General features: G+C 36.7%; 3 protein-coding genes and 1 long non-coding RNA gene across 9 annotated transcripts in view; 1 reads left to right on the top strand and 3 right to left on the bottom strand.

The window, feature by feature from the left end:
* Positions 1 to 1,746, bottom strand: part of LOC111705383 (opioid-binding protein/cell adhesion molecule homolog) — a 16,200-nt gene extending 14,454 nt beyond the window's left edge. For all 6 annotated transcript variants that reach the window (XR_002765999.1, XM_023477909.1, XM_023477907.1 and 3 more), the window contains exon 1: positions 1,582 to 1,746. Coding sequence is in view for 5 of the 6 variants with exons in the window: in XM_023477909.1 (XP_023333677.1) it covers positions 1,582 to 1,727 (146 nt within the window). In the remaining variant the exon portion in view is untranslated. The remainder of the gene's footprint in view (positions 1 to 1,581) is intronic.
* On the bottom strand, positions 1,742 to 16,659 carry LOC111705378 (mediator of DNA damage checkpoint protein 1). The gene is made up of 12 exons (XM_023477894.1): positions 16,447 to 16,659; positions 14,523 to 14,608; positions 13,743 to 13,827; positions 13,465 to 13,540; positions 12,503 to 12,600; positions 12,219 to 12,308; positions 10,816 to 10,944; positions 7,293 to 10,320; positions 5,152 to 6,852; positions 4,410 to 4,588; positions 3,198 to 3,302; positions 1,742 to 2,842 (listed from the first exon to the last, which is right to left on the bottom strand). Exons 1-12 carry the CDS (start codon positions 16,654 to 16,656, stop codon positions 2,612 to 2,614), a joined length of 6,018 nt encoding a protein of 2,005 aa, XP_023333662.1. The 5' UTR covers positions 16,657 to 16,659; the 3' UTR covers positions 1,742 to 2,611.
* Positions 16,660 to 16,662: 3 nt separating this feature from the next.
* LOC111705375 (nuclear pore complex protein Nup205) overlaps positions 16,663 to 26,843 on the bottom strand; it is a 22,439-nt gene continuing 12,258 nt past the window's right edge. The window contains exons 17-23 of the mRNA XM_023477891.1: positions 26,643 to 26,732; positions 21,935 to 25,221; positions 21,478 to 21,605; positions 21,092 to 21,194; positions 18,698 to 18,879; positions 17,162 to 17,239; positions 16,663 to 17,097 (exon numbers count right to left, since the gene is read on the bottom strand). Of these exons, the coding sequence (XP_023333659.1) occupies positions 16,921 to 17,097; positions 17,162 to 17,239; positions 18,698 to 18,879; positions 21,092 to 21,194; positions 21,478 to 21,605; positions 21,935 to 25,221; positions 26,643 to 26,732 (4,045 nt within the window). The 3' untranslated portion in view covers positions 16,663 to 16,920. The remainder of the gene's footprint in view (positions 17,098 to 17,161; positions 17,240 to 18,697; positions 18,880 to 21,091; positions 21,195 to 21,477; positions 21,606 to 21,934; positions 25,222 to 26,642; positions 26,733 to 26,843) is intronic.
* LOC111705391 (uncharacterized) lies at positions 19,032 to 20,619 on the top strand. The gene is made up of 2 exons (XR_002766002.1): positions 19,032 to 19,957; positions 20,020 to 20,619. It is a non-coding gene; the product is annotated as an uncharacterized LOC111705391 (long non-coding RNA).

Raw genomic sequence — 26,843 nt, 5'->3', positions numbered from 1 at the left:
ATGTAAGTATACGACGACAGACATTGTGTTTTGTTTTATTGGTACGCGGCACACTGCACATCTTGAGTCTTTTCTTCAGTTTAATTTAAAAATCATCGACAACAAGTAAATGTTATTGTTAACGATAAATTTAGAATTAGAAATTCGTAAGAAACTAGTAATTTCTTTTTGTTCTTAAATTGCTAATGTTCCTATTATTGTTCCTGTTCCTAATACTGTGTCCGACCCACCTGAAATCCCTGTCCTAATCCAATATTTTTGTTCCTTATTCCTGAACAATCATTTTATTGTTCCTAAATCCCTGTCCTAATCCTTTAATTTTGTTCCTATTTCCTGAGCAATTTTTTTTTGTTCCTAAATTCCTGAACAATCTTTTTATTGTTCCTAAATCCTTTAATTTTGTTCCTAATTCCTGAACAATCTTTTATTGTTCCTAAATCCCTGTCCTAATCCTTTAATTTTGTTCCTAATTATCAATTTTTTGGTTCCTAAAAAATCTTGCCCCCCCCCCTCACTTAAATCCTGTATCCGCCCTGGATCTGATGGAATAGATACTCTCTACCTGGTGAGATCTTCTGATGTCGTCTTCTTTCTTCAGAACTTTACTGGATTCCTTTGGCCGTCTTCCACCATCGTGATTCCTCCTGATGATCATCCTGAGCATGTGAATGAGACTCTCACCTCCTCTGATCCACAACTTGGAGTGCTGATTGGTCTGACCGAGCTGCCTCCAACTGGACAACGCAGATTTTCGAGGACTTATGTCGGAACGTCACATGCTGTAGACGTGTCCTGTTAAGGTGAAACTCATCTTCACGAGAAATATATATAACAATCTTGACGAACAGGATTTTAAACCCCGTATTGTTTAGATTCCTCAAGACCAGAGAACAATATCAAGGATGTCGTCTTTCCCTTGTTTCTCCGATACTCTCCTTCACTGCTTTAAGGATTGCACCTGAAGGTACACTGCAATTTCTGTGCTAATATTTTGATAAGTGATCTATAAGCTTATCTTTTGTCGATCAAACCTCACCGAGAATTCTCTTTTAGACTCGAAAGGACTCTGAATAAAGCATAAGATAATCTCTCTCTGAACTGTAGCTCATATCAAGACCCCAGCCCGAGCAACTTTGTAAGTGTGTTTTTAAATACTGAACATTTTACTAATATGATTTTTAGTGACTTAAAATCTAAATTTCTTTATTGAGACCTGGAGCTTTTTGTAAACATATACGTATATATTTTGTTATATTATAATAATTTAATTTCAGTTCACAGTGTGAGAGCTGAAGTTGAGGATAACCTACTTCAATAAAGCTATATAAACATAACACTCGTGTATTAATGTGGTGCGCTGGTTATAAGGGAATACTCGCCCTGGATATGAGTGAGCTTTTATGTTTTTAAAGTCTCAAAAACAACGTTACGAGTACACTGATCCTGTCCCCTGTTTAGTAGGGCACCCTGTACCTGATCCTGTTCCCTGTTTAGTAGGACACCCTGTATTTGATCCTGTCCTCTGTTTAGTACGGCACCCTGTACCTGATCCTGTCCCCTGTTTAGTAGGACACCCTGTACCTGATCCTGTCCCCCTCATTGACCAGCCTCCTGAGGGAAGGTGTGGTAAAGACCGGTATTCTCTCCACCACCTTCTCATCAGGATAATCATCATCCCTGGCACCCACCAACCCTAGCACCAAGCACACCAGAACCAACCTAACCATCCAGCATTCTACTTCTGCAAAATATATATATCTTTGCTACATAAATTTTACGTATTTACAATGGGGAAAAAAGTGAATTTCAAAAATCACATTTTTTATAAATACTACTTTTGATAAGATAGAAATGCCCAATTAACTGCGATCGATATATAATGATAATTAACTGCAAACTGCAAAGAAAGACAATAATTTTAATATTTTTAAAATGCATTAAAAATCAAACTTAAAGAATACTAGTTTTGATAAGTCCTTGGTCTTCTTATTGAAGAGAGGACCCCTGTCTTCTTAATGGAGTAAAAACCCCTGTCTTCTTATTGGAGTAATACCCCGGTATTATTGAAGTAATAACCCCGGTTTTCTTATTGGAGTAATAACCCCGGTTTTCTTATTGAAGTAATAACCCCGGTCTTCTTATTGAAGTAATAACCCAGGTCTTTTTATTGGAGTAATAACCCCGGTCAATTCTTATTGAAGTAATAAGCCCGGTCTTCTTATTGAAGTAATATCCCCAGTTTCATTTTGAAGTAATAACCCAGGTTTTCTTATTGAAGTAATAACCCCGGTCTTCTTATTGAAGTAATAACCCAGGTCTTTTTATTGGAGTAATAACCCCGGTCTTCTTATTGAAGCAATAACCCCGGTCTTCTTATTGAAGTAATAACCCAGGTCTTTTTATTGGAGTAATAACCTCGGTCAATTCTTATTGAAGTAATAACCCCGGTCTTCTTATTGAAGTAATATCCCCAGTTTCATTTTGAAGTAATAACCCAGGTCTTCTAATTGAAGTAATAACCCCGGTCTTTTTTATTGGAGTAATAACCCCGGTCTTCTTACTGGAGTAATAACCCCGGTCTTTTTATTGTATTGAAGTCACGTCCCCAGTTTTAATATTGAAGTAATAAACTAAGATCCAGCTTGTAGCGAAGAATACCGGAGAGAATAAACTCTTTATCCATAACAGGAACCCTGCTCTTCTTAATCTTAACCAGACTCTGCTTGTCCTCTGGGCAGGAGAGAACGTAGACCCCTTGGTCCTTGGTGGTGGGCGGGGAGGGGAGGTACACACCCCCGGAGTAGGTGATTATATCCTTGAACTGAACCGGGGGCGGGTTTACCTAAAAATTTTAAATGAAACTCTTCAATGTTTATTATTATTATCAATAATAATACAATAATGATGAAAAAATCATGAAAAACATGATAGTAAATAGTAAAAATAACAAGAAAATAATTATCAAATTATAATCATTACAATGATAATAACATTTATACTAGCAACAAAATAACAATAACAATCACAACCACACTAACAATAACCACAATAATTTTATCAAATCAGATATTAAGAAAAGTCCTACACCTACTTCTATCTCCCAAAATTAATTAAAAAGAATGAATAAAAAAGTAAAAATAACAATAATAAAAACAGTAAAAATAACAATAAAAAACTATGACAATAACCATATTTACCTTTCTGGTGACATGAATAGAAACTCCCTTGAGAAGCCCCTGCCTAGCCGCCTGCTGAAGAGTGGACTCTAACTTAAACCCCCATTTCTTTTCATTCTCGTCATCCTAATCGTTTAAACATATTTTTTTCTTCTAAATTCCAGCTTTTTCTTGTTGTTGTATTGAGCATCCGTTTTTTTCACGTGGGGCCCATTAAATTGTGGATAAGGAAGACTGGTGTTAAACCCAACTTTAAAGCTTAAATATGTAGTCCAATTAACATTTAATGGATTGCGCAGAAACTTCCGAACAAATTTATGTTTTAAAAGAACTCTACACATATTAAAATCCTAACTTAAAGAGACTGTAAAGGAAAAATGAAAGGGGGGTATGGGCTGAAACCTGCGAATCTCAGTAGTTAAACGATACCTATAAGACGTCTATCTAATGTTCCTGTCTCAAGAAAAGGCACTTACTCCAATGGCAGTGCAGTATACTGGTCAGACAAAAATAGCACATTTATTGGTTGGAATTCTGGACACATGATCCGGACGTATGAATAATATTATCAATTATATCATGAATAATGAGAATTTTTTAAATTTAAATATTAATAGGAGCAAACCTGAGTTTCTCAGGCTCCTCTGTGATATCGTCATTTTCAGATTGGTTGCGCATTTGTTGAATATGATCTGTTTAGTAGTACGAATCTTATACAAAATCTTACATAAATACGTGTTGGTATAATTTTGACACCGTTTTATATCAATATCTCGAGACAGGAACGTCAGATAGAACTCTTATAGGTCTCAATCAACTCCGGAGATTCTCAATGGTAAGATAAAAAATAAAGTTTAATGGTTCTCACTGTCAAGATTGTTCAGCTTATGTGTGGCTCTACAAAAACGTTTTAATTGGCAAACTTCAAAATACTTTTCTCTTTGGGGTTGCTTTTCTTACATCTGACAGAAGACGAGCAAAATTACTCGTTCCTAGAGGAACTATTTAAAAAAAAAATTCAGTCTCGTATCTACTGACAAACAAACGTTTCTACTTTCTAGGTTATAATTAGAACTTTTTTGTTGGACTCTTTTTCTTTAAGGCTCCTGGGAGGCAAACCCCTTAGATAAACCAGAAAGAAGGCTCGCACTAATTTATGATCAGAAGTCAACTGAGCATAAATACAATGCTATCCTCTCCAAAGTTGTAAACTATTAGTTAAATGTTTAATTCCTTTAGAATGAAGCCCCAAGGATCAAGGAAGGTGCCAGAAGCTTTGGACTGCGAGATCCAGGCAGGAGAAACTATAGGAACTCCACGTGCAACCATACACAGGAACTTGGCAGTTCGCCGAATTTTATCCGTCACAAGGACAGTACAGTCAGAGATATTCTCAGAGATAACTTCACCACCTGCAAGTACAAAACACAGGGTGAAATAAACTTTTCCGAGACAGCAGAGAGATATAACCAAAATTAAAATTAAAATTAAAATTAAAATTATTTATCTATGAGAAGTCCTTGTCTATGAAATGTCCTGTATATGATATGTCCTGTTTATGAAAGTCCTGTTTATGAAATGTCCTGTTTATGAAATGTCCTGTTTATGAAATGTCCTGTTTATAAAATGTCCTGTTTATGATATGTCCTGTTTATGAAATGTCCTGTTTATGAAATGTCCTGTTTATGAAAAAAAAAAACAGTTTTATGGTAAGACATTTTCTGAAATTCTGGCTTTGATTTTAATTTTAAGGGACTGTAATTTTTAGCTTTGTCTGTTCAGAAATGAGATATCAATAATCTTCTCTTTAAAAGTTTGTTATTTTGTGGTTTTTCCATAACTGACTTGCGCAGTACATTATTGATCAGAGAAAGTTTTAAAAGGCACCTTTCTTTGTGAATCTGGCATTCCCTTTTTTAATAAAAGGTTACTTGAAATTACAACCAGCAGTCCCTTTAAGAAATAATGAGTTTACCTAGGTCAAGAACAATCTGGTTTTCTTTCTCACAGAAATATCCAGTGAAGAGAACCTTGCATTTCTTCACCAGGGTGGCTCTTCTCAGAGCAGGAGATCCACACAAGCTTGCGTCATGATCCACCTGCTCACTAGGGGATAAACCTTTGCTCAGTTTGGGCCGGCGGACGATTTCGCTGGAGTTTGATTCCATTTTACGCTTTACAGATTTTCTTTCAGAAGAAGTATGATCATTGAATTGTGGAGTTTGAGATTTGATTTCTTCCCGATTCTCTGATATCTCTTGTACTACAGGATTGCTTTTGGAACGTTTCTTGTCAGTCTTAGAGGTAGTTGAAGTATCATTGCTGGGAGCAGGAGAAGGATGAGAAACTCCACGGCTAGATCTAGTACTAGTATCTACAGTGCTTTTTGTAGTATCTAGAGACGTTTTGCGTTTCCGTCCCAGTCTTTTTGAACCCAACTCAACTGCGGGTTCGATAAGTTCAGTCTTTTCTTCTCCTATTATATTTCCTCGCCCTTTTCTTGAACTTGCGTTTCGCTTTCCATCTGCATTCTCTGTGCCAGGCTTTTGAACTGGCGATTCTTCTTTAAGATCTTCGTGACTTTTTGATTCAAGTTTTGTAAGGATTGAGTTATTACCTTTTTTGGAGACACCCTTTCGTCTTATTGAGCCAGTATCAAGGAGTTTAATCTCATCTTCATTTCCGTCATTTATCTTTCTTCTTTTGCCTGAACTTGCTGAAACAATTGGTTGATCTTCTTCTTCTTCTTCCTTTTCCTTATCCACCTGTACATTTATTCTGCTTTTCCCTCCTCTTTTGCTTTTCCTTTCAACAGAGCTCTCTAAATTTGAAGCTTTATCAGGATTCATATTTTCATCTTCTGCTATTTCTACTTTTTCTTCATTACTCTTCCCTCGCTTTCCTCTTGTTTTTCTGACATTAGGTTCAGGTATAGAAATTGATATGTCATTTTCTTCTTTCGTTTGATCAATCGCTTTCGTTTCAGTTTCCGATTCATTTTTACTCCGGCCTCTTAGGCCTTTTCCTTTATTGGAGGTTTCAGGAGTTAAGTTTGATTTAACATTAATTCTCCCTCTTCTTCCCACTTTGATGGGTTCTAACCCTGCATCTTCTTCCTTTGCATTTTCTGTTTTCACTTTCCAACTTTTGATTGATCTCCTCTGGTTTAATATTTCAGGTTCATCATGAGATACAGTGGAAGCAGTTTCAATAGACTCACTACGTTCAACATGTTCTGCAGGGTTGGTGTTAGTCTCAGGTTTGTCCTGCTTACTCAGGCTTTTTATTGAGGTTTCTCTCCTGGAAGATTTTCTTTTTCCTGGCTTTGAAATTTCATTATGATCCTCCTCCTTCGTTGCTTCAGTCTTCAATATTTCATTAACCTTTTCAATTTTGGATTTTCTTTCAGCACTTTTTCTACCACGCTTAGCTTTTCCTTCCTTTACAGGTTTATTACAAATTTCCGAATTATCTGAAATATCTGAATCTTTTTTGTCAAGTTTCTTCTGCTCTTTAGAGGGTTTGGAAGCTGAAGACGGTTCAAGTTCCGGAGACGGTTCAGGAGAAGGTTCAGGAGAAGGTTCAGAAAAAGGCTCAGGAGAAGGGTCAGGAGAAGGTTCAGGAGAAGGTTTTACCTGGGTTAGATCATCAGAGATGTCAACATTCGATTGTTCACCTGAAAAAAGTTAATAAATGAAAATTGTGCCACACAGAAATTAATGTAATCTTCTCTCCTTCTTGTAATAAAATTGTAATTTAGTAATTTCTTTCTTGTAACTGAAAATAATCCATGGAGATTTTTTATCTAAAACAAATTTAACATCCTTAGCAACATTTCAGAAATAAAAACCTGCAGGTGAAAATCATTCTATTGCTGAAAGGTTTAAGTTTATAGACTTTCAGAAAACAAAATTGAATTATGAAAAAGTAAGGGAAGAGAATATGGGGGGAGGGAATGGAAATAAATTTTTAGTTCAAGGCCGGGACTCTTACAGGTTTTCCTGCTTCAAAATCCTACTTGAACAGGCAAAGGTGTGAATCAGACATTGCCATCTTGCATGGAGGGTCACTTGAAATTATGCTTACAGCCCCTTTAATAATCCAACATTTACCCACCTGGAAACAATATCTCCGAATCTCGACTATCTTCATCGATGTTCAGAACGCTTTTTGTAGATTCAAGATCGGTCTTTGAGGCAGGTTTCTGTTTTAAGGACTCCTCCTGAAGTATCAAACCTTCCCGCTCAGAGCTGTTTATAACTATGCTTGGCCGCTGTTTCCGTTTCTGGTTTCTAGGTGCGGGATTTGGAGAAGATTCTAAAACTGCTAACATCCGGCGGGACGTTTTCTTATCCGGAGCAAGTTTGGAGATCGAGGTTTCAGGAATATTTTCTTTAAGCTTTTTATCTTCTTCCATCTGTCCGGGATTAGGATCAGTTTCTTGGTCTAAAACTGCTCTACTCCAACGGGACGCTTTCTTTTTATCAGCCGGTTTGGAGAGAGAATCATGTTTAGTTTCTCCGGGCCCCAGAACTTCTTCCGTCTGAGTCTGAAGTTGGCCTTTCCTTCCTCTGGAGCCCTTTTCGGTCGTTAAACTGTTCCTATTGGACGCTTTTGGCTCAGGGCCGTTTTCCAGAGATTTTTTAGTAGATCTCCTAGATCTTCTTCCTCTACCTAGTTCTTCTTCATTTTCTGCTTTACTTGGCTTAACTTCGTCTTTTGATGGTTCTGGTTTATCTATAGATTTAATACCATGCAAAAGCCTACCGACTATTTCTTGTGTTTCTGGAAGTAAGGGACCACTGTCCGGCTTCTCTTGACAACTGGGAGAATTATTAACTCTTTGAGGAGTTTCAACGATTTGCGCATTTTTGGGTTGGACCGGAGTTTTCGCAACGATTAGAGAATCAGATTTGAGTGGGACAGAATTATCAGACTCGGAGGCTAATTCCTGCGGAAGTGGAAGTACATCTTTATCTTTTTCGGGTTCTAGAACCGAACCATCGACGTCCTCATCATCACTCCCAATACCCATAGATTCATAGAGTTTTGAGGCTACACTTCCTGATCTAGAACTCTTAGAAATGATGGGAGAGTCAAGATCAGAACTCTCAAGGCAAAGTCGCAAGGACCGATTTTCTACGCTTTGACTCTTGCATATAATTGGAGAGCTAGTTTCCTCTTGAACAGGACTAGGGTTAGCACTCTTAATCTTAGGGTTTTTGGATCTTGGTGTTTTCAAAATAGATCCAAGTGATCCTTGTGAGTTTGCAAAAACAATGTCTGTTGCTACCATCGTAGTTTGCTCCATGGAGAGCGTAGCATAGTTAGTTTCTGTTAGTATCCCTCTAACCCCTGCTACCCTATGAGGGAGGCTGTCCTGAGAGGAAGAAATAATCATGTTTGAATCCTGTTTATCCAATTTAGGAATATTAACTTCAGAATTATCTGTCTTAGTTATTTCTGAAATCTCTGTTATCTTATTTTCTCCAGGAAGGCTTGCATGAGAACAACTAGGATGGGTTTTGTTGAGCATAACTGTTTGCTCCATAGAAAGTTCGGCATAGTTTGTTCCATTAAATATTCTCCGTGAGCTCGGTTCAGATGCTTCCTGGGAGGTGGCAACAATCATATCTGAATCCTGTTTATTGAGAACAGGTGCAGTTTTCACATTTGATTCTTCAGCTATACTTGTTTTGATTCCTGAAGTGTTAACTACAGCTCGAATTTCAACCTCATGAGATTTGATCAAAGAATCTGAATGAGTAATTTTACCAGGCTCTAAATTAATAAAATCATGCTCAGCTTCGGCTTTAGTGTCTGCTTTGGTTTCAGTTTTATTGGTCTCTTCAGTATCGTGTTCAGCTGTGGTTTCCTGTTTATCTGCTGCCTCCTGTTCAGTTGTGGCTTCATTGTTAATTGTGGCTTCATTTTCAGTTGCAGCTTCATGTTCAGTTGCAGCCTCATTGTTACTTTTGGCTTCATTTTCAGTTGCAGCTTCATTTTCAGTTGCAGCTTCATTTTCAGTTGCAGCTTCATGTTCAGTTGCAGCTTCATGTTCAGTTGAAGCTGCATGTTCAGTGTCATCCCCATGTTCAGCTTCATCAAATTCAGTAATCCCAGTAGATTCAGCTTCAGCTCCAGATATTTCTTCTGCATTGTTCTCATCCTCTTTATCATTTACCAGAGAATCGTATTCACCATCCGAAAGATATTCCAGAAGATTCTGAGACATTTCATTTTCATCTTCCTCTTCCTCAACCGGGTTCTGGTAATCCTCAGTTTCCTCCTGGGTTCCAGGGACCAGGCTCACATAACTCAGATTACACAAGGACGGATTATAAGATCCATTCTCAAGATCATCTTTGTCTCCAGGCTGAGCAAGGATTACAGTTGGGGCCTCTGTTTTGTCAACAACCCTAGTCCTCTCGGTGGTAAAAGGTTCTTGTGTTGCAGCCAACAATAGATCACTGTCATCAAAATTATCTTCTACTTCAAATACAGAATCATCTACTGTTCCCTTTATTACTTGAGAAGTGGAATCGTCAGTTACATTCTCTGCATTTATCATACTAGACCCTACATTGCCAGCTTTAGGGGAAGCAGCTGCGTTTACATCGTCAGCTTCGGTGTCCACTGCTAGACCATCGTTAGTTTGATTGTCGGCTGCTAAAACATCTACAGCTTGAGAATCAGCTGCCAAAACAGCTTGAGTGTCCGCTCCTAAAACAGCAGTATCGACAGTCTGAGTGTCAACTGCTAAAATTTCAGATTCCGACAGCTTACTGACAGCTTGGATTGGAAAAAACATTAGCTCTGAATCTGACAGCTTACCGACAGCTTGGGTTGAAGCGATTAACAGTTCAGATTCCGACAGCTTATTAACAGCTTGTGTTGGAACAAGCATCAGTTCGGAATCTGACAGCTTATTAACACCTTGGGTAGGCGCTGTTAACAGTTCTGAATCCGACAGTCGGCTCTTATCGGTGAATGTTGTGACTTCAGTCTGATTAAGTCCAGATTTATCCTGGTTTTCCCTCAGGTTGGACTGTTCAATGCTTGCATCTAATCTAGTGCTACAATTCGACCCAGAGAATAAATCATCTTCATCTAGACTATCCTCGACCCGGTGAATTTCAGAGACCTGTAAGAATTACAATTTTAGGATCCAGATCATGGAAGAATAAAAACCGAATCCGAGGATCCAAGTCCAATTAGAAAAGTGCCCATTGAAACGCATGGAAAATAAATTGAAATATGAAATCAAGAAACTAAAATTAAAAATTAGTCATTGTGCTCCAAATCGACCCAAAAGGTCGACCTTGTGTGACTTAAAATTTTTTTTACCATGACTTCTGATTTATGTAAAATCGGATTCTGACTCCCAAAACCATTAGAGAGGTCACGGAAAAGGAATTTTTTAAGTCACACAAGGTCGACCTTTTGGGTCGATTTGGAGCACAGTGACTAATGAGTTCTATAAACGCCTAACACAATTTCAAAACTATGACCGGCGATTTCCAGGAAGGAACTTGCGGATTTTTAAAGAAAATGCGATGAAGGTAATGGCCCAGATTAGTCACATTCAATATGTGTTAAATGCTGTCTATCTAAGATAATGATTTAAGAAAATATGAACCTGTAATCTTTGTGTAGAAGTTTTGTTTCTTGAGGGTTGATTTAATAGTTTCTGCATCCTTCCCTGAACAGGTTGGGACGGAGCAAGAAATGAACTATCGTTTAAATCACTGAACGGAGAATCTAAAATCTAAACACAGAAAAGATACAAACATCCTTTTAAGGGACAGTAGATATAGTTTTAAGTGAGCTCAAATTTTCATGTCCAATTCCCAACTTTACATTTTGAACCTTAATCGAAGAAACAATGAGGGAGATATAGCGTTTAAAGGGACAGACCGGCTATGTAAGGTAGTTAAACTGAGTATGCAGTGTTGTAGACAAATTATTTGGAATTCAATTAAGACATATACAACGTTTCCACGATGTATAGCTACTGAGTTTTAGCGCAAAGTCGACATTCAAAATCATGAATTTGGGTGGGTACGTTTTCAGAATCGGTTTTTTTTTTAATTATTAAATAACGACGACGAAAAATAAGGTAAAAATTATACAGTAAACTAATTAGATGTTTAGGAACATATTTCTCTAAAGAAATTTTCCAATAATCGGATTAATTATTTCCTTTGTCATTATTACATTGAATTTCTTATTTTCTATGAATTTGTTCGCAGATTTCTTCAAATTCTTCAAATGTCGTCTTTTTAATAAAAATTCCAGAAAATCTGCAGAAAATCTTTGTGATTAAAGAGAGATTATAGAAACTAATAATTGAATAAGATTACTTATTTTGGATGATAAGAGTAAATTTTCATTTTCTCAACTTGTTTATTAACAACTAATTAGTTTACTGTAGAATTTTGTTTACATTTTTTCTCGTCGTTATTTAATAATTTTTTTAAAAATTCTGAAAACGCATCCATCTAAAAGTACGATTTTGAACGTCGATTTTGCGCTCAAACTCAGGATTTAGAGATCTTTAAAAAGTCTCAAATGAATCCTAAAGAATTTGTCCACAACACTGCATACTCAGTTTCACTACCTTCTCCTGATTTCAATTTCATTTTTGCAAAAACCCACATGTCTCTTTTAGGAGAAACCATAATTGAAAATATTAACAATTTGAGAGAAAAACTAGGATGTTTTAGAAGTACATTTAATTCTTCTGGATATAAATACATAATGATTAACAAGAAGAGGAAACGAGAGGAAGATGAGTAGGTCTTCCCTGATTCCAGAATCCAACGCTACAGGTTTGCGGATTTTTTTTAATAATCCTCTTTCGGGGATTTCATCCTCTACAGTGTTAATTATTAAAGGTTCAAATTGTATCGTTGTACATTGGACACAAAACTTATTGAATGGAGGTTAACTTGAAATAACGTCTACATTCTAAAATCGTATCTTACAGCACAATTTTAATCAACTTATATATTATTTGTCATTTTTAGCAATTTTTGCTACCTTAGGATTTGCTGGCTTCAGGGCAGAGGGTAAGGGAGAGCTCTGAGACTCAGGAATAAAACTAAAATCGTCGAAACTTCTTCCTTTAAACTAAAAAAATAAATTAAGAACCTGATGATTGCCAAAAATAAAGACACTTTTAATGGAAGGAACTATTTTTAATTGGTTGGTTTTACAACATACGAAAACCCTCCTGGCTGATCAAGAACAAATTTAAAGCTAAAATTAACTTCCAACTAATTGCGCGAAACGTCCTAAAAGCCTGGTAAAGTAAAACTGCTTACCTTAGACTGTGCTGGAGTATCTGGGACGAAGTTTGGAGGAAGGTTTTCTTGATTATCCGTTTTCTTATCTCCATTCTCTTCTCCGGGATCTGGGGCTTCTAAATAAAGATTATCTATATCTGTTGGTTCTTGATTATCCGTATTTAGATCTTTACTCTCTTCTCCAGGATCTGGGGCTTCTAAATAAAGATTATATTCATCTGTTGGTTCTTATTATCTGTCTTTAGATCTTTACCCTCTTCTCTAGGATCAGGAGCTTCTAAATAAAGATTATATTCATCTGTTGGTTCTTATTATCCGTCTTTAGATCTTAATTCTCTTCTCCAGGATCTGAGGCTTCTTAATAAAGACTATCTACGTCTGTTGGTTCTTATTATCTTTCTTTAGATCTTTACCCTCTTCTCTAGGATCAGGAGCTTCTAAATAAAGAGTATCTACATCTGTTGGTCCTTGATTATCAGCATTTAGATCTTTATCCTCTTTTCTAGGATCATGAGCTTCTAAGGAAAGAAGTTGAAACCGAACGGGTCCTATTATTTTAGTAGTAACTCAATTGACCACACGAAAGTTTTTATTGTATTTAAAATCAGAATGACAGTCCCCAGAGGTAAATGTGTAATAATCTGAATGAAACTTATTTGTAAATTTGTTGCCAAATTTCATAAATAAAAGAATTGCCTACTAAATATTTTATAGTTCTGAAGAATCCGCTGCATTTATATTATTTTTTTTACACGGTATATTTTAATCTTCCTGGAGATCTAGAAGAGAAACTGAACCTTGATCTTTACCTTGTATATTTTTATCTTCCTGGAGATCTATAAGAGAAACTGAACCTTGATCTTTACCTTGTATATTTTGATCTTCCTGGAGATCTAGAAGAGAAACTGAACCTTGATCTTTACCTTATATATTTGGATCTTCCTGGAGATCTAGAAGAGAACCTAAACATTGATCTTTACCTTGTATATTTTGATCTTCCTGGAGATCTAGAAGAGAAACTGAACCTTGACTACCCACAGAACCAGTTTCATCAACCTAGAGATAGAGCCATGAACAAGGACAATGACACCCTTGAATCTTTGTCTGAGGCGAAAGGATAGATAACTTGTTATTTTTTACCAAAAATTGATATTTCTCTTAATCGAATTTATGTCTTAAATCAAAGAAAACTTAAAGAACAGGAAAATAAAATGGAGAACCACTTTTAGAGATAAATTTTTGTGAAGAGTAAACCTACTTGAAATGTTTGATCTTGACTATATATTCTCCAAACTGATGAAACATCTCCGAACATTATCTCTTCTGCATCACATAGATTATACCTGAACAAAATTATCCCGAAATAAATGTTATCTTATTCAAATCTGAATTTGATAGTTACATATAAATACCCTCCCCCCCCCCCATTTACAATTAATGGGTCTAGAGTCTACTTACATGTTACTTACTTGTCAGGGCTGAGCCTCCGTCAAAAATAATCGTAACTAAAGTCAAGTTGAACAGAGCTGGAAACCTTAGAATGGATAACCTTTAATCCCAACTACTTAATCCAAATATCCACTGTTGAAACTTTTAATTTTAGCTTAATCCACTCTTTTTCTCTCTTGATATCCTTACATTATTTTCTCCAATGAGAGTGCAGGAATATAGTTCGTAAATTATATTGACCAATGACAGCCTTGTAAATAAATTCTATCCCATGAGAGAAATCCGCAATTTCTAACAAATCAAGAATTTGTTGTCGGCCATTTTGTAAATTAATCGGTGAAGAAAAATATTTAATAATACGTTTGAGATTCTTTTGTAACCAATTTTAACTAATGTATTAATGCATAAATGGGTGAGAAATTAAGTGAGGGCCCTTTCAGTCAAGAAAACCAACAAATCTGGCGTTCTTAGAATCCAATTTGTTGATCTGAATATTTAACCTCAAGAATAACATAATCTCGAGATTAGCAAAAACAGAGGATTAAGCATTCTAAAGTTTCCAGCTCAGATGAGACAATAAATGGTTTACCTAACATTTCTCTTGAGTTTTATATTCCCTTTTTTCGTTCCGTTGCTAGAACCAACATCATGGATAGTAGATCCATCCACATCTCCCTTCATAATTCATAATTCATCATTTAAAGTATTTTTCCATTTGTGAAATTGTAATAATACTGTCAATTTCATTTAAGCGTAATTTCAAGTGACCCTCCATGGGATAATGGAATTACCCGATTTACATTTAATCATGTTGAAACCAGTGCTTAGGATCCGGATCCGAATCCGCAAAAATATGCGGATCCACGGATCCGAATCCAAGGGGTAAAATATCAACCAAAAACTGCAAAAAAAGCTTTTTTACTCCTAAAACCCAAATCTGAACTTTTGAAAATGAGAGATTATAAAAATGTCCTCATTTTATGAATGGCTTATCAAGTTTTAGAATAAAAATATGCGAAAAAAATTTTCAATTTTTTTGTTAAAAAAAATCAGTAAATCTTAAAGAAATGACCTGGATCCGGATCCAGATCCATTTTTTTCCAGTGCGGATCAAGGATCCGGATCCGCATCAAAATTAAATAGATCCAAAGCACTGGTTGAAACCTTGATCAGATCAATAATTAGGAGTATATTGTAGTTTTGCTTGGTTTAAAGTTTTTATTCAAATTCTGATAGTTTCTATATTTTTTCCTGAATTAAAAAAGCTCCAGTCAGTTTTGTAGAGGAATTGAAAAGAGGGATCAGTCTTCAAAATAATATATCTTAAAATGCTAAATCAGACAAAGCCTGGGAGACATTGTGAATAAGGCATGGTCATCTTCGCATGGAGGCTCATTTAAAGGATAACTTTCAACCCTTTGTCTCGGCAACAATGGCACTATTTTCCAATATTTCTGTCTGAAAACTAATATTTTGGTAAAATTTGTAAATTTCGAAAAATTGTGATTTCTCTGCGGATCAAAGCGGCAGACAGAAGGAATGGAATTGATAGAATTCAACACGCTATCAGACGGGGATAAACGACCATGTCCCCCACATTATTACTCAGGTAAAGGTGTAAATGATAAAATTGGGAATCGGGCTTCCGAATCTTTACTAAAAAGTCACTTGGATTTACGTCACATTTAAGTGAAAAAAAAGTTTCTATATGCTGAGCTGAAAACTTTAGAATGGTGAATATCAAGATTAATGCTTAAACTCCTGTTTTTACTAAACCCAAGATTATTTTACAAAGCATTCGATATCAAAGAAAGAAGTTAAAAATTTAACCAATCAGCATGTCATGTTAAAATGTACTCTTTAACTTTTGAAAAACCGGTTTTCATTTCTGGTGTTGATGGTGTCATTTCAATTGAACTAAACATCGATTGAACGAACGTAAGTTTTGGATTAATGTTTCTTAATGTTTTTTATAATTTCATATTAACATGATGATATTTATATTTGTTTAAATGCTCTAAAAGCCGGCTTGTGAACAGCTGACTTTAATGCAATCGGATATTAGTCCAATCGATATAGCATTTGTATCTGTAATTGTTATTAAACGTAACTTTTATACAGTAGAAATATCCAAAAAGAGGATTATAAGAAGAAAATCATAAGTGTGTACATTGAATAATCAGATTAATCGATCGTAATTAAAGATATCTCATTCTAAAGTTTTCAGCTCTGAGCGCATTAAGAAATATTGTACATTTTTATATGAAATATTCACTTCTCTTAAAACCTGGAACTGATCAAATAAAAATCTATCATTCAATTATAGAGGCGTAGCAAAAAATTACAAATTACAGTTTTTAACAAAATGTACTTCAACCGTAGTTCTGACCAATTCACTGATAATTGCTCACAATCGAATGAATAACTAAAACATCAAAAAAATCAAATGACAACATCTCTTGGAGAACCCCAACCTTTAAATAAAAATCTCGAATAATCCCTCCGTCCCATACCTCAATAATTGCATGTGTCCGACTGAGTGAAGATTTCTGTAGAACTATACTGCACGATGGATCCCGTCCGATTTTATTTTCCCCCTGGTTAATTCTATATTTGATCCCCTCCACCTCTAACCACCCGATCTGCCTCTCCTCCACCTCCTCCTCCCCCTCAGGGTCGCTCTCCACCAACATCTGGGTGCACAGCATCTGTGTTTCTTCCATTTTTTATCTGGAACATTTATCTTTTATCACCTGAACCTGGTCGGTTTACAAAAATACAACAATCGGTATTTTAAACAAATCAGAGACAGTTTACATTTTATATTAACCATCGCATCTTGAAATGTAAACAAAAATACAAAATAGTTTTTAAAAATAAATAGGTGACATAAGGTTTTAGTAACTTTGTTTACTATTGCCGCCAAATATTTCTCATGGATTATGGCGGGAAATTACAAAAAATGCTCGAGATACAAAATGGCGGATTTACGTGTGCATGAGCACAAGCCTCTTGGTTCTTCTAATGATCGCCTGAAGGAATCCTGCTGAAGAGGTTCCGCCGCTTGTTCTTGTTTCAACAATATCAACGATTTCACACAACTTATCAAAGAATGTATCATTTATAATGACTTTAACATCTCCTTTCAGCTTCTCAAGATCAACCTAGAAAAATATTTTTAACAAACCACTTTTTAAATCAGACCGTAGGCCATTTTGAATTTTATACCTGAGGGAAGTTAGATCTAGGCGAAGAAACAACACCTCCTAGCTGCTCCTTTGTCTCATTCAGCCGTCTGACAGTTGCCTTAAAATATTTATTTTTTTATATTTTATTGAAATAAACACGTTAAAATGAAGTAATATTTTGGAGTGAAACAATCAAAAGTGAAAGTAAAAATTGTAAGAAAAGCATAATGATATAAGAAGCAAATAAAAGCGATTAACATATTTAAAAGTTTTAGAATTCCCCGAGTCAACACTGTAAAAATAATAAACCCCATGTTAAGGTGAAGTGAACAGAAACATGTGATAGAACAACCAGACACTTATGAGCTCTTGGAACTTTGAAGTACCTTTTGTGATTCACCAATCAAAATTTTCAAACTGAAAGTAAAGACTTATTTTATTCTTAAATATTTGAAATATTAATGTTTCAGAGTGATTATGCAAGGATAATCGGCATAAGTTTTGGACATTCTTCTAACCTTAAAGGTCAAAAATATCTTTTATAAACATTGATAAAATAGAGTAAATTTGAGCATTAAAACTTGAGCATAGTCCGAAAAAGGCAAAAATTAAACATTTTAAAAAACTGTGCAGGTTTGATAATGAGGACTGATCGGTATTTAAACAAGAAGGATCAAGGACTCAACTGATCAAGGATTCGGGATCCACCTCTAAACGAATCAAGGATTCATCTAATCAAGGATCAAGGACTCAACTAATCAAGGATCAAGGACTCAACTAATCAAGGATCAAGGACTCAACTAATCAAGGATCAAGGACTCAAACTAAACAAGGATCAAGGACTCAACTAAACAAGAAAAGCATAATTTCACAGGAGAAGTCTAGCCTGGATGTTCCCAACGTAAGTCCTTGTGCGATTATGTACTATTATTCTAAAAAGTTAAAGATCCCCTGCATTTTAATACTGTTCAAACAAACTAAAGATTCCATTATTATGCACTAATTTTAAACTGATAAAAAACTTAACAAAAGAAAAATATAAGTATTTTAAACTCTAACCTTTTTCCAGATTGGCAAATTCTAGGAAGGATGTATTTTAAACACAAGTATGTAGATCATTATTGTATAAAGATTTAAATATTATATTATTTAGGTTTTTTGATCGCTCAAAACTTATAATTCCAGATGAGCGCATATGAAAAATTGGCTTTAAAAATGGCAGGCTGGTCATTCTGCAGATAAAATATCAAGAAAAGGTGGGATATTTTCACAAACACAAAATAACCATTTCTTAATGTTCATTAGAAAAATAATTTTCCCATTAACTTTTACTTTTATTACATTTTTTCAATTTAATAAAAAATTCAATTTTTGTACAATTTTTTACTTTGATTTAAGTCCTGGTTTTCACGTTTATTTTAATCCTTAATCTCACTCTACCTCATATGGAGTAGCTGGGCTAGAAGATATCTACCTGATATGGAGTAGCTGGGCTAGAAGATATCTACCTGATATGGAGTAGCTGGGCTAGAAGATATCTACCTGATATGGAGTAGCTGGGCTAGAAGCTATCTACCTGATATGGAGTAGCTGGGCTAGAAGATAGCGCGGCATTACTGAACAGAAGATAGTGTTCAAGATGTCTCCAGAGCAGAAATCCCAGAGATTCAACCGTCTCAGCGGACAGCTGGACTTCAAGCTGTTTATCCGAGATAGAAGCTTCCAGCTTAGCGGCAGCTAGTCGCCGGATAGTCAGTCCTATCAGTGTATCAGTCATTATCATTATCATATTAATTCTCAGTCTCATTATCATATCAATTTTCAGTTTCATTATCATATTAATTCTCAGTCTCATTTTCATATTAATTCTCAGTATCATTATCATATTAATTCTCATTCTCATTATCATATCAATTCTCAGTCTCATTATCATATTAATTCTCAGTCTCATTATCATATTAATTCTCAGTCTCATTGTATAAGATCTACGGATCTTTTCTTAAATCTTGATGTTCAAGTTAATCCAGAAATTGTGATCTGAAGAAGCACATGAAGACCTACTAATCTATTCTAACTTGTTCATCCTTTATAAATAATTACTCGAGCTTATACCTGAGATTTTATCTGAGTCTAACTAAAGTTTTATTTTAAATGTATCATTCTGGCCTAAAAGTTTTATATTCTCAAGCCTAAAAAGCTTTTTTATAATGTCTAGATTTATACTTAAAAAGAGCCTATAACAAAAAATTATATTTAATGGTCTATGTATTTCAGACCACAATGGGCTAGGTTAGCTGCCCTTATATCCTGTTTAGTACTCCAGGTTGTGCATTACTGGGTTTATAAAACATCTTATTTAAATGTGAATGTAAACGCTGCCTAAAACTTTTGAATTTAAGCTCTTTAAAACTTATGGATGTTATATAAAGTGAATCCAGATCGTTCTTGTATTCCATCACCTGTCCTGAACTATGAACTAATGAATTCACAGGTGAAAATACATTTCTAGATAATTCAGAACTTTTGAAGCTTATCCGAAACTAATTACTCCCTTATCTCGTAGACCAAGTCTTCCTCTGATCTACCCACGCCGTACTCCTGGACGAGGATGATCTCTTCAATCTAAAGAAAGTCTGATAGAGCAGATTCATCTATACAAGCTGCAGACTGTCTGTTTGCAGCTGGAAGCACGATGAACCTGTCGAGCTGAGCCAAACCGCCTGTAGAGTGTCTCCCTGCTGGGCAACATCGTCTTCACCTCCTACATGGAGAAGTCCTGTCGGAAGCGTCTTCCTTGCTTCTCTAAACCGGGACTGCTGCTATTAAGCAGATAAAGGTGAAGATAAATATGAAGCTGCCCTCAAGATGAGATCTAATGTCTAACTTAATCTTATTTAGATCTCATCATTGTCCTCGACATTGAGATCTGATGTTTAACTCAACCTTATTCGGATCCAATCATCATCTTCACTACCTCCCTATTGGAGAAGTCCCGTCGAAAGCATCTCCTCTGCTTCTCTAAACCGGGACTGCTGCTATTAAGCAGATAAAGGTATATAATCAAGTTTTGTGTGATCTTTGTGAATAATTAACGACGAAAATGTGACTATCTCCTCTAACACATGATAAGCCTTCATATAAACTCATCTTATTATTTCTAGTTATGTATAAGAGACAGCTGGTAACGATCATCCAACTTTAGAGCTATTAAATTCTCCGGCCTAATCAACTTTTTAAGTGTTACCTTAATTCATATATATTTGTTGCAATTTATTTACATTTAGCACATTGTAAGTGTTATCTCAATACCTAATTGTTGTTACAACTTATTCACACTTAGCACACCTGGAGCAAATTTTAATGTAAACTTAGCTAATTTTATTCATTTAAATCATTCTAATACTAATTTAATATTTATGCAACCCGTGACTGATGTATTGTTTTTCAGTTCACGGGTCTCAGCTCTGTAACGATATACCTGAAATACAGAATATAAGAAACTCAAGTGTATTAAAGAGGTGCGCATGGAGAATTGATGTTGCCCCATCATGTTAATAGCCAAACAATACCTGTGGATCTAGGTATCGTATTTAGGGAAAATGCTAAAATTCCCGAAACGGGCACACATTGTCATATTAATTCTCAGTCTCATTATCATATTAATTCTCAGTCTTATTATCATATTAATTCTCAGTCTCATTATCATATTAATTCTCAGTCTCATTATCATATTAATTCTCATTTTCATTATTATATTAATTCTCAGTCTCATTATCATATTAATTCTCAGTCTCAATATCGGGTATTGAGTAACAATATCTTTTTCTTGATGTCAATCTTATTCTAGACTTTTAAATCTACGTTAAATGATTCCTTTAATCTCTTAATTTAGAAAACAGTGAAGATTAACTTACGATTAATAATTTGTTCCGCACTTTTCATAAGTAAAATCGGCCCAATCTCGCTCTACCTGGAAGTTTTTCCGCGGGATTTATTCCTGCGAGGATGACCAGCTCCGAGGTTGGGACGGAGTTCAGAGATTTCTCCTTTTCCTTCATCTCATTCAAGGAAACCTAGGAGAAATCATTAAAAATAGCTCCATAGTTGGACGGAGTTCAGTAACTTATCATTCAAAACGTATGTACGTATGCACGTAATACGTATGTACATATGTACATATGTACATATGTACATATGTACATATGTACATATGTACATGTACGTATGTACGTATGTACGTATGTACGTATGTACGTATGTACGTATGTACGTATGTACGTATGTACGTATGTACGTATGTACGTATGTACGTATGTATGTATGTATGTATGTAAGTATGTATGCATGTATGTATACCTGAGCTCTAGATAGATGATTAGCTAGATACTTGAGTGAAAGTACAAGTAAACCAAGGGAAGCAGGACGGCTGGATAAACTGCTGGCGGATACTCCTTCAGTAGTTTCTAGCAAACTTGAAGACAAAACTAAAAACAATTTAATTTTTAAGTCTTAACTTAACAACACAAAGATGTGTTTCATAGATATTTTATTTCTGAAAAAAAATCCTTGGTTTATACTGCAAACAAGCACGGAAAAAAAAACAAGTTTTGTTTTAATCCACATAACACCAACTTTGCAATTGAAATTGTTCATTGTTTCAGACTGATAATTATTATCATTAACCTACCAGTTATTTGTAGAATCAAACTTCAAAAAATATTGGCAAAAATAATACATTCCCTCAAAATTGCTTAATTTATATTCCAAGATTCGCCACAAAAATCAAAGCAAATCAAATAAAATAATGTGTCACCTAGACGGCAAGTTCTTGAGTTAGCTCCACTAGAAGAAACCACAGTTCTTGCGTAACTTGTCACATTGGAAACTATTTTGAGAACCAGGAGTAAGCTTTTACTCCACTCCTCTCCTAACCCTTCTAAGCTCACCAGCAGATCATCTGTCATCTGGAACTGTGACAGCAAGGCTAGCATCTGTCTCTGAACCCGAGACATAAGTCCTGTCAATTCGAACCCGGACGGGTCGTTTATCTCAGCTCTGAGATCAATTGTAGCAGCTCGGGACACGACAGCTGTGACCAGAGCTAGCTCCTGGAGCAGGGCGGAGTTTAAACTTGATCTTGCGGTGGAACCACGCAGGATCTGAGAGAATATATCATCGTGTCCTGCAATAAAACGGACAGTAGATTCCGCCGCGGATTTGTTACCTCCGCCTAGTGTGGAGAGAATGGACTGAATTAGGCGGAGGATTGGGAACAGGATACTGTGATATCTTGCTAGTATCCCATTGATCATATCCTCCTCATTCCGGAGCAGGATTGCATCCGGATCAGGACGAAGATCTAGGACGGAAAACTCCGCCAGCCTGTTCAACACACCAGCTTGGAGCAAAAGCTCAGCTCCAAGATGACTTGTAGCAATTCTTGACAGCAATCCGACCTTGGATTCATACACGTACAAATCCCTGATATTCCCAGTAGGTTGAGTAAGTAAATTTATCAAACCAGCTTCATCTTTAATCAGAGACTCCGCGATATGTTTGATGAATCCATGTTCTGAGAGGAACCTCGTACAATATCCCTTCCTATCCATGAAGATGAGCTCATCAAGTACTGCAAATGCCAGCATTCGCCTGACCTCGTGGCCAGAGACTGCATCACGTGATACGATCTCCAAGAACCCAGTCCCAAAACTTTGAATTACTTCCATGTTAACTCGGAGCAGTTTTCCTCTCTCTGATATCTCAAGAGATCTGACGCTTTCAGTTTTGGAAGATTTTCCGATTCTAAGAAAGGCGACAAGAGCCGCGTACAGATTTGTCCTTATCATCTGACTTCCACTTCCTGCCGTTGTTATCCAGGATACCAGTCCTTTCAAGATAACCTGGAGGGATGCAGAGAATACCTCACTAGAACTGTTCTCAATGATACTTGTGTCAAGGATTCCTACGAAGGTTTCTCCGAGAACTGTTTTCTTGTCCGGAGAAGCATCATAGGTCTCCCGGAGAGAGGTGAGAAGAAGAAGAACAGCGCTTGAAACCAGGACGGCTAATCCAGGAACAGCTTCGTCAACGGAAACCTTGTTCAACAGGGTTTGGAGGAGTTGGAGAAGGATTTGCTGTTTGCTGACAGGGGGCAGGTGTTCAGTAGGAGCTGCCAACAGGAGAACTTCAGTCACCTGTCTCCAGGAGTCAAGGAGTTCTCTCCTAGCAGCAGCCCCTTCCTGAACAGAGTTCCATCTCACAGCATAAACTAGGATAGATTGGATCTCGGATTGGATCATTGCTCTCTGATTCATAGCTGTAGATCCCTGAAGATGAACCAGCTCCTGAGCCAGGAACTTGTGAAGTTTTGGAACCAGGACGAGTTTCTCATGAACAGAACTCTCCGGGTTCTGAACCTGGCACTGCTCCAACAGGGCTGAAACCTGTCCGTCATCAAACAGTTCCCAGTTCGGAGCAGAGGTTCGCTCCACCTCAAAGTTGATGAAATGTAGGATGGTTGCCAGTCTGTGGTTGGAGAGAGGAGAATTCATCTGCTTGGACTGGGACTGAACCATGGTTCTCGACAATTGAGTAAATGTTGCATCATTGTACAACCTTGACGCATCCGTCCCAACATTATCCTCATAATTATCATTCGCGTCGAGCAACAAACTCAGGATCTTACTGAGCTGACCACTCTGCCGTGTTTTCATTAGTACCCGGAGCTCAACCGCTGTAGATCTAAGAAGCCAGGCTACACTTCTCAAACTTTGAATCCCTTCCTTCTCCAGGATGTTTGTAACACAGGCCAGCTGGCTGGGTAGAAAGTCACAGGATGACCTGAGAAATCTAAGGGTAGGATCCGATGTTTCCGGGTTAGAGACGAGAGTATAGGTAAGTTTGTAGAGGGATGTTGCAAGTACTGGTGAGGATGATACAACAGCAGCAGGAACTCCAGGATCCTCCGGAGTAAGCAGTCCTAACACAGCATGCAGAGGAGTTCTAATCCCAGCAACACTGGGACTTTGGAGTTGAGTTTTAGCCACTCCTCTCCTCACATCAAATCCTAGCAGGAAATGGGCTAGAGTTGGTGCACCCATGTGTAATCCTTTCTGTAGAAGCTCCACGATGGCTAGTCTACATGAAGAGTTTTCCCTGCTTGATGTTCCAGGAGGGGAACTATTCTCATCTTCATCGTCAGAGTCAAGAGCCTCGGTGAAAGCCTTGAGGACAGAGTTGGCTATCTCCGGGGTGGCGGTAAAGGTGGCAAGAAGATCAAGTTGGTTTGAGGGTGAGCTGGCAACGTAGCTCAGGATTCTAATAGCATCAATCCTAGCTGCCGGCATCCAGTATCCATAGAGAACATACCTGGATACATTCAGCATATGATCCGCTCTCCCGGAGCGTGGATTAATCCCGAGCATCAGCTTAGACAAAGATGTCATGACAACCGAAGCTCCGGCATTCCGTCCGGCCGTGATAAAATCCTCGCTCAGTTTAAGCGCGCTGTTCAGAAGTTTGAGCGCGGAGTTTGCTGCAGATTCAACATTCTTTTTTCCTTGGAACGGAGAAAATGAATCCAGTAAGGATTTACACTCGTCCAGGACGAACAGAACTGTTCTTAGCAATAGGGTCGATTGGTGGAGATATACAAGGATGTAAAAGCCTGGATGCAGACCTACTGTAGAATTTGGTCCCTGGAAATCCGTCTGGTTGGGTTCGTACTCCTCCAGCAATTTATTCAGCAGGGTGAGACACAAGGATGCAACTTCCCACTTTTCCGCAGGATCCTTGTACGTTCTTGTACTAAACTTCAACAGTACAGACTCCTGTACAAAGTTCATGTACGGTATTAGACCAGGCTGTCGTGTACCTGCTCCTAAGTTTCCGGGGATTTCAACGTCAGTCAGTCGATCTAGCAGCTCAATAAACGCCCTTGTCAGCGGAAACTCTTCAAACCTAGTTTCTATTTCCTCCAGTTCCTCCGTGAGTCCAGGCTTCCCTCCTTGTCCTCCTATCAACTGCTGTGTCTCAATATGCTGCCAGATAGTGTGAACATTATCAGCAGATTTTGCCAGTGCCGCCAGCAATAGAACCAATCTAGAAACAGACAAATTTTAACCATTAGGACAATTCAGGTCGTTGTTACATCTACTCTGCTCATACACTAAAGAGGGGGGGGGGGGATTTCACAAAACGTAGTACTCTCCTGAAAATTTAACAGTGTTTTAGCATAACTTAGTATTGTCGAAGAACGCTGATTTTTTATTTTTTGCATGTGAACTCAAAATTGTGTATGGTTACTGCAAAAGCGCGCCGGCCAGAATGTCCGAAAATTCATATTTACCATTGAAATGATATCTGGTGCCCAATTACCTATAAATTAACATACAACATGCAAATCTGTGCTAAGTTGACCCATACGATAATAGCTGGCTACTAGGGCACCGGTCAGAATACTACAATATTTAATTTTAACTTGGAAATATATTTCTCGTGCCCAATTACCTGGAAATTGACATACAACTCGAAAATATGTGGTTAGATGACCCAAAACGTAATCGCTGGCTGCTAGCGTGTCAATCAGAGTACTCAAACTACATTTATGACCCAAGAAATAGAATGCCGGTGCCTAATTACTTAATTGTCGACATACGACATGTAAAATTGGTGGCAAAATCACTCATAATGCAACATCTGGCTTCTAGTGGGCCGATCAGAACGCTCCAATGTCTGTTTTGCCCACAGAAATAAATTCCTTGTCTCAATTTACCAGTAGTTTGATGTATCGCATGCTATTTTTGTTTTAAATAATGGTAAAATTGAAACAATTAAGAATCTCAAATATTTTCTGAAATGCACACGCGCGGGGATTTGAGTTATTTTGTGTGCAAAAACTGGTCATGCATTACAAGTCTGAAAGCACCTTGAAGCAAATACAAATTCTTTTCATGGTGTCAAGATTTCAAAAATGCGAGAAAAAAAGTAACATTTTTCACCAAAAAGCATGTGCGAGCGCACTTTTTCTAGGATTTTTTAAAAACTGAATTTTGCAGTTACAATACATAATTTTGATTTCACATGCCATGAATTCGACAATTCTATGTTATGCCTAAACACTGTTTAAATTTTCCGGAGAGTATTACGTTTTGTTTTCTAATCACTGTCGTTAAAATGTTGCGCCATAAAAACAAGAACAATGAAAAAAATTATAGTTTTTACACAGTGAAAACAGAAAAAAAACGTTATTTATGTTTGTGTATGTTAAACTCTCCAAGGATAAAAGAAAATAAATTCTCATGAAATAACTTAAAACAACAATTTTTGTAACGATTTTACGGCTATTTTTATGAATCGTAGTATTAATTTTAACGTCTTTTTTGCTTCTTAAAATTTAAAATTTTTAAGTTAAAAAAATTTAAAAGTAGTAGTGGGAACTAATAATCCTACTTTGCTTTGATATGAGTAGGAACAGAGCAAGATAATAAACCAATAAGAGTAGAGAGAACTAATAATCCTACTTTGCTTTGATATGAGTAGGAACAGAGCAAGATAATAAACCAATAAGAGTTGAGAGAACTGCCCAGGACGGATGTTCAACCATACACAACCTAGAAATAATCTATGTGAGTAGAAGTAAGGTATGATGTGTTAGGACTAGTTTTATCATAAACAAACGGCTTTTACCTCGTTAACAGTAATTGTCAGGGCAATGTTTATTT

The sequence above is a fragment of the Eurytemora carolleeae genome, unplaced genomic scaffold, assembly GCF_000591075.1.
Source record: "Eurytemora carolleeae unplaced genomic scaffold, Eaff_2.0 scaffold624, whole genome shotgun sequence".
Lineage (NCBI taxonomy): Eukaryota > Metazoa > Arthropoda > Copepoda > Calanoida > Temoridae > Eurytemora > Eurytemora carolleeae.
This window is presented reverse-complemented; position numbering and strand designations above follow the sequence as displayed.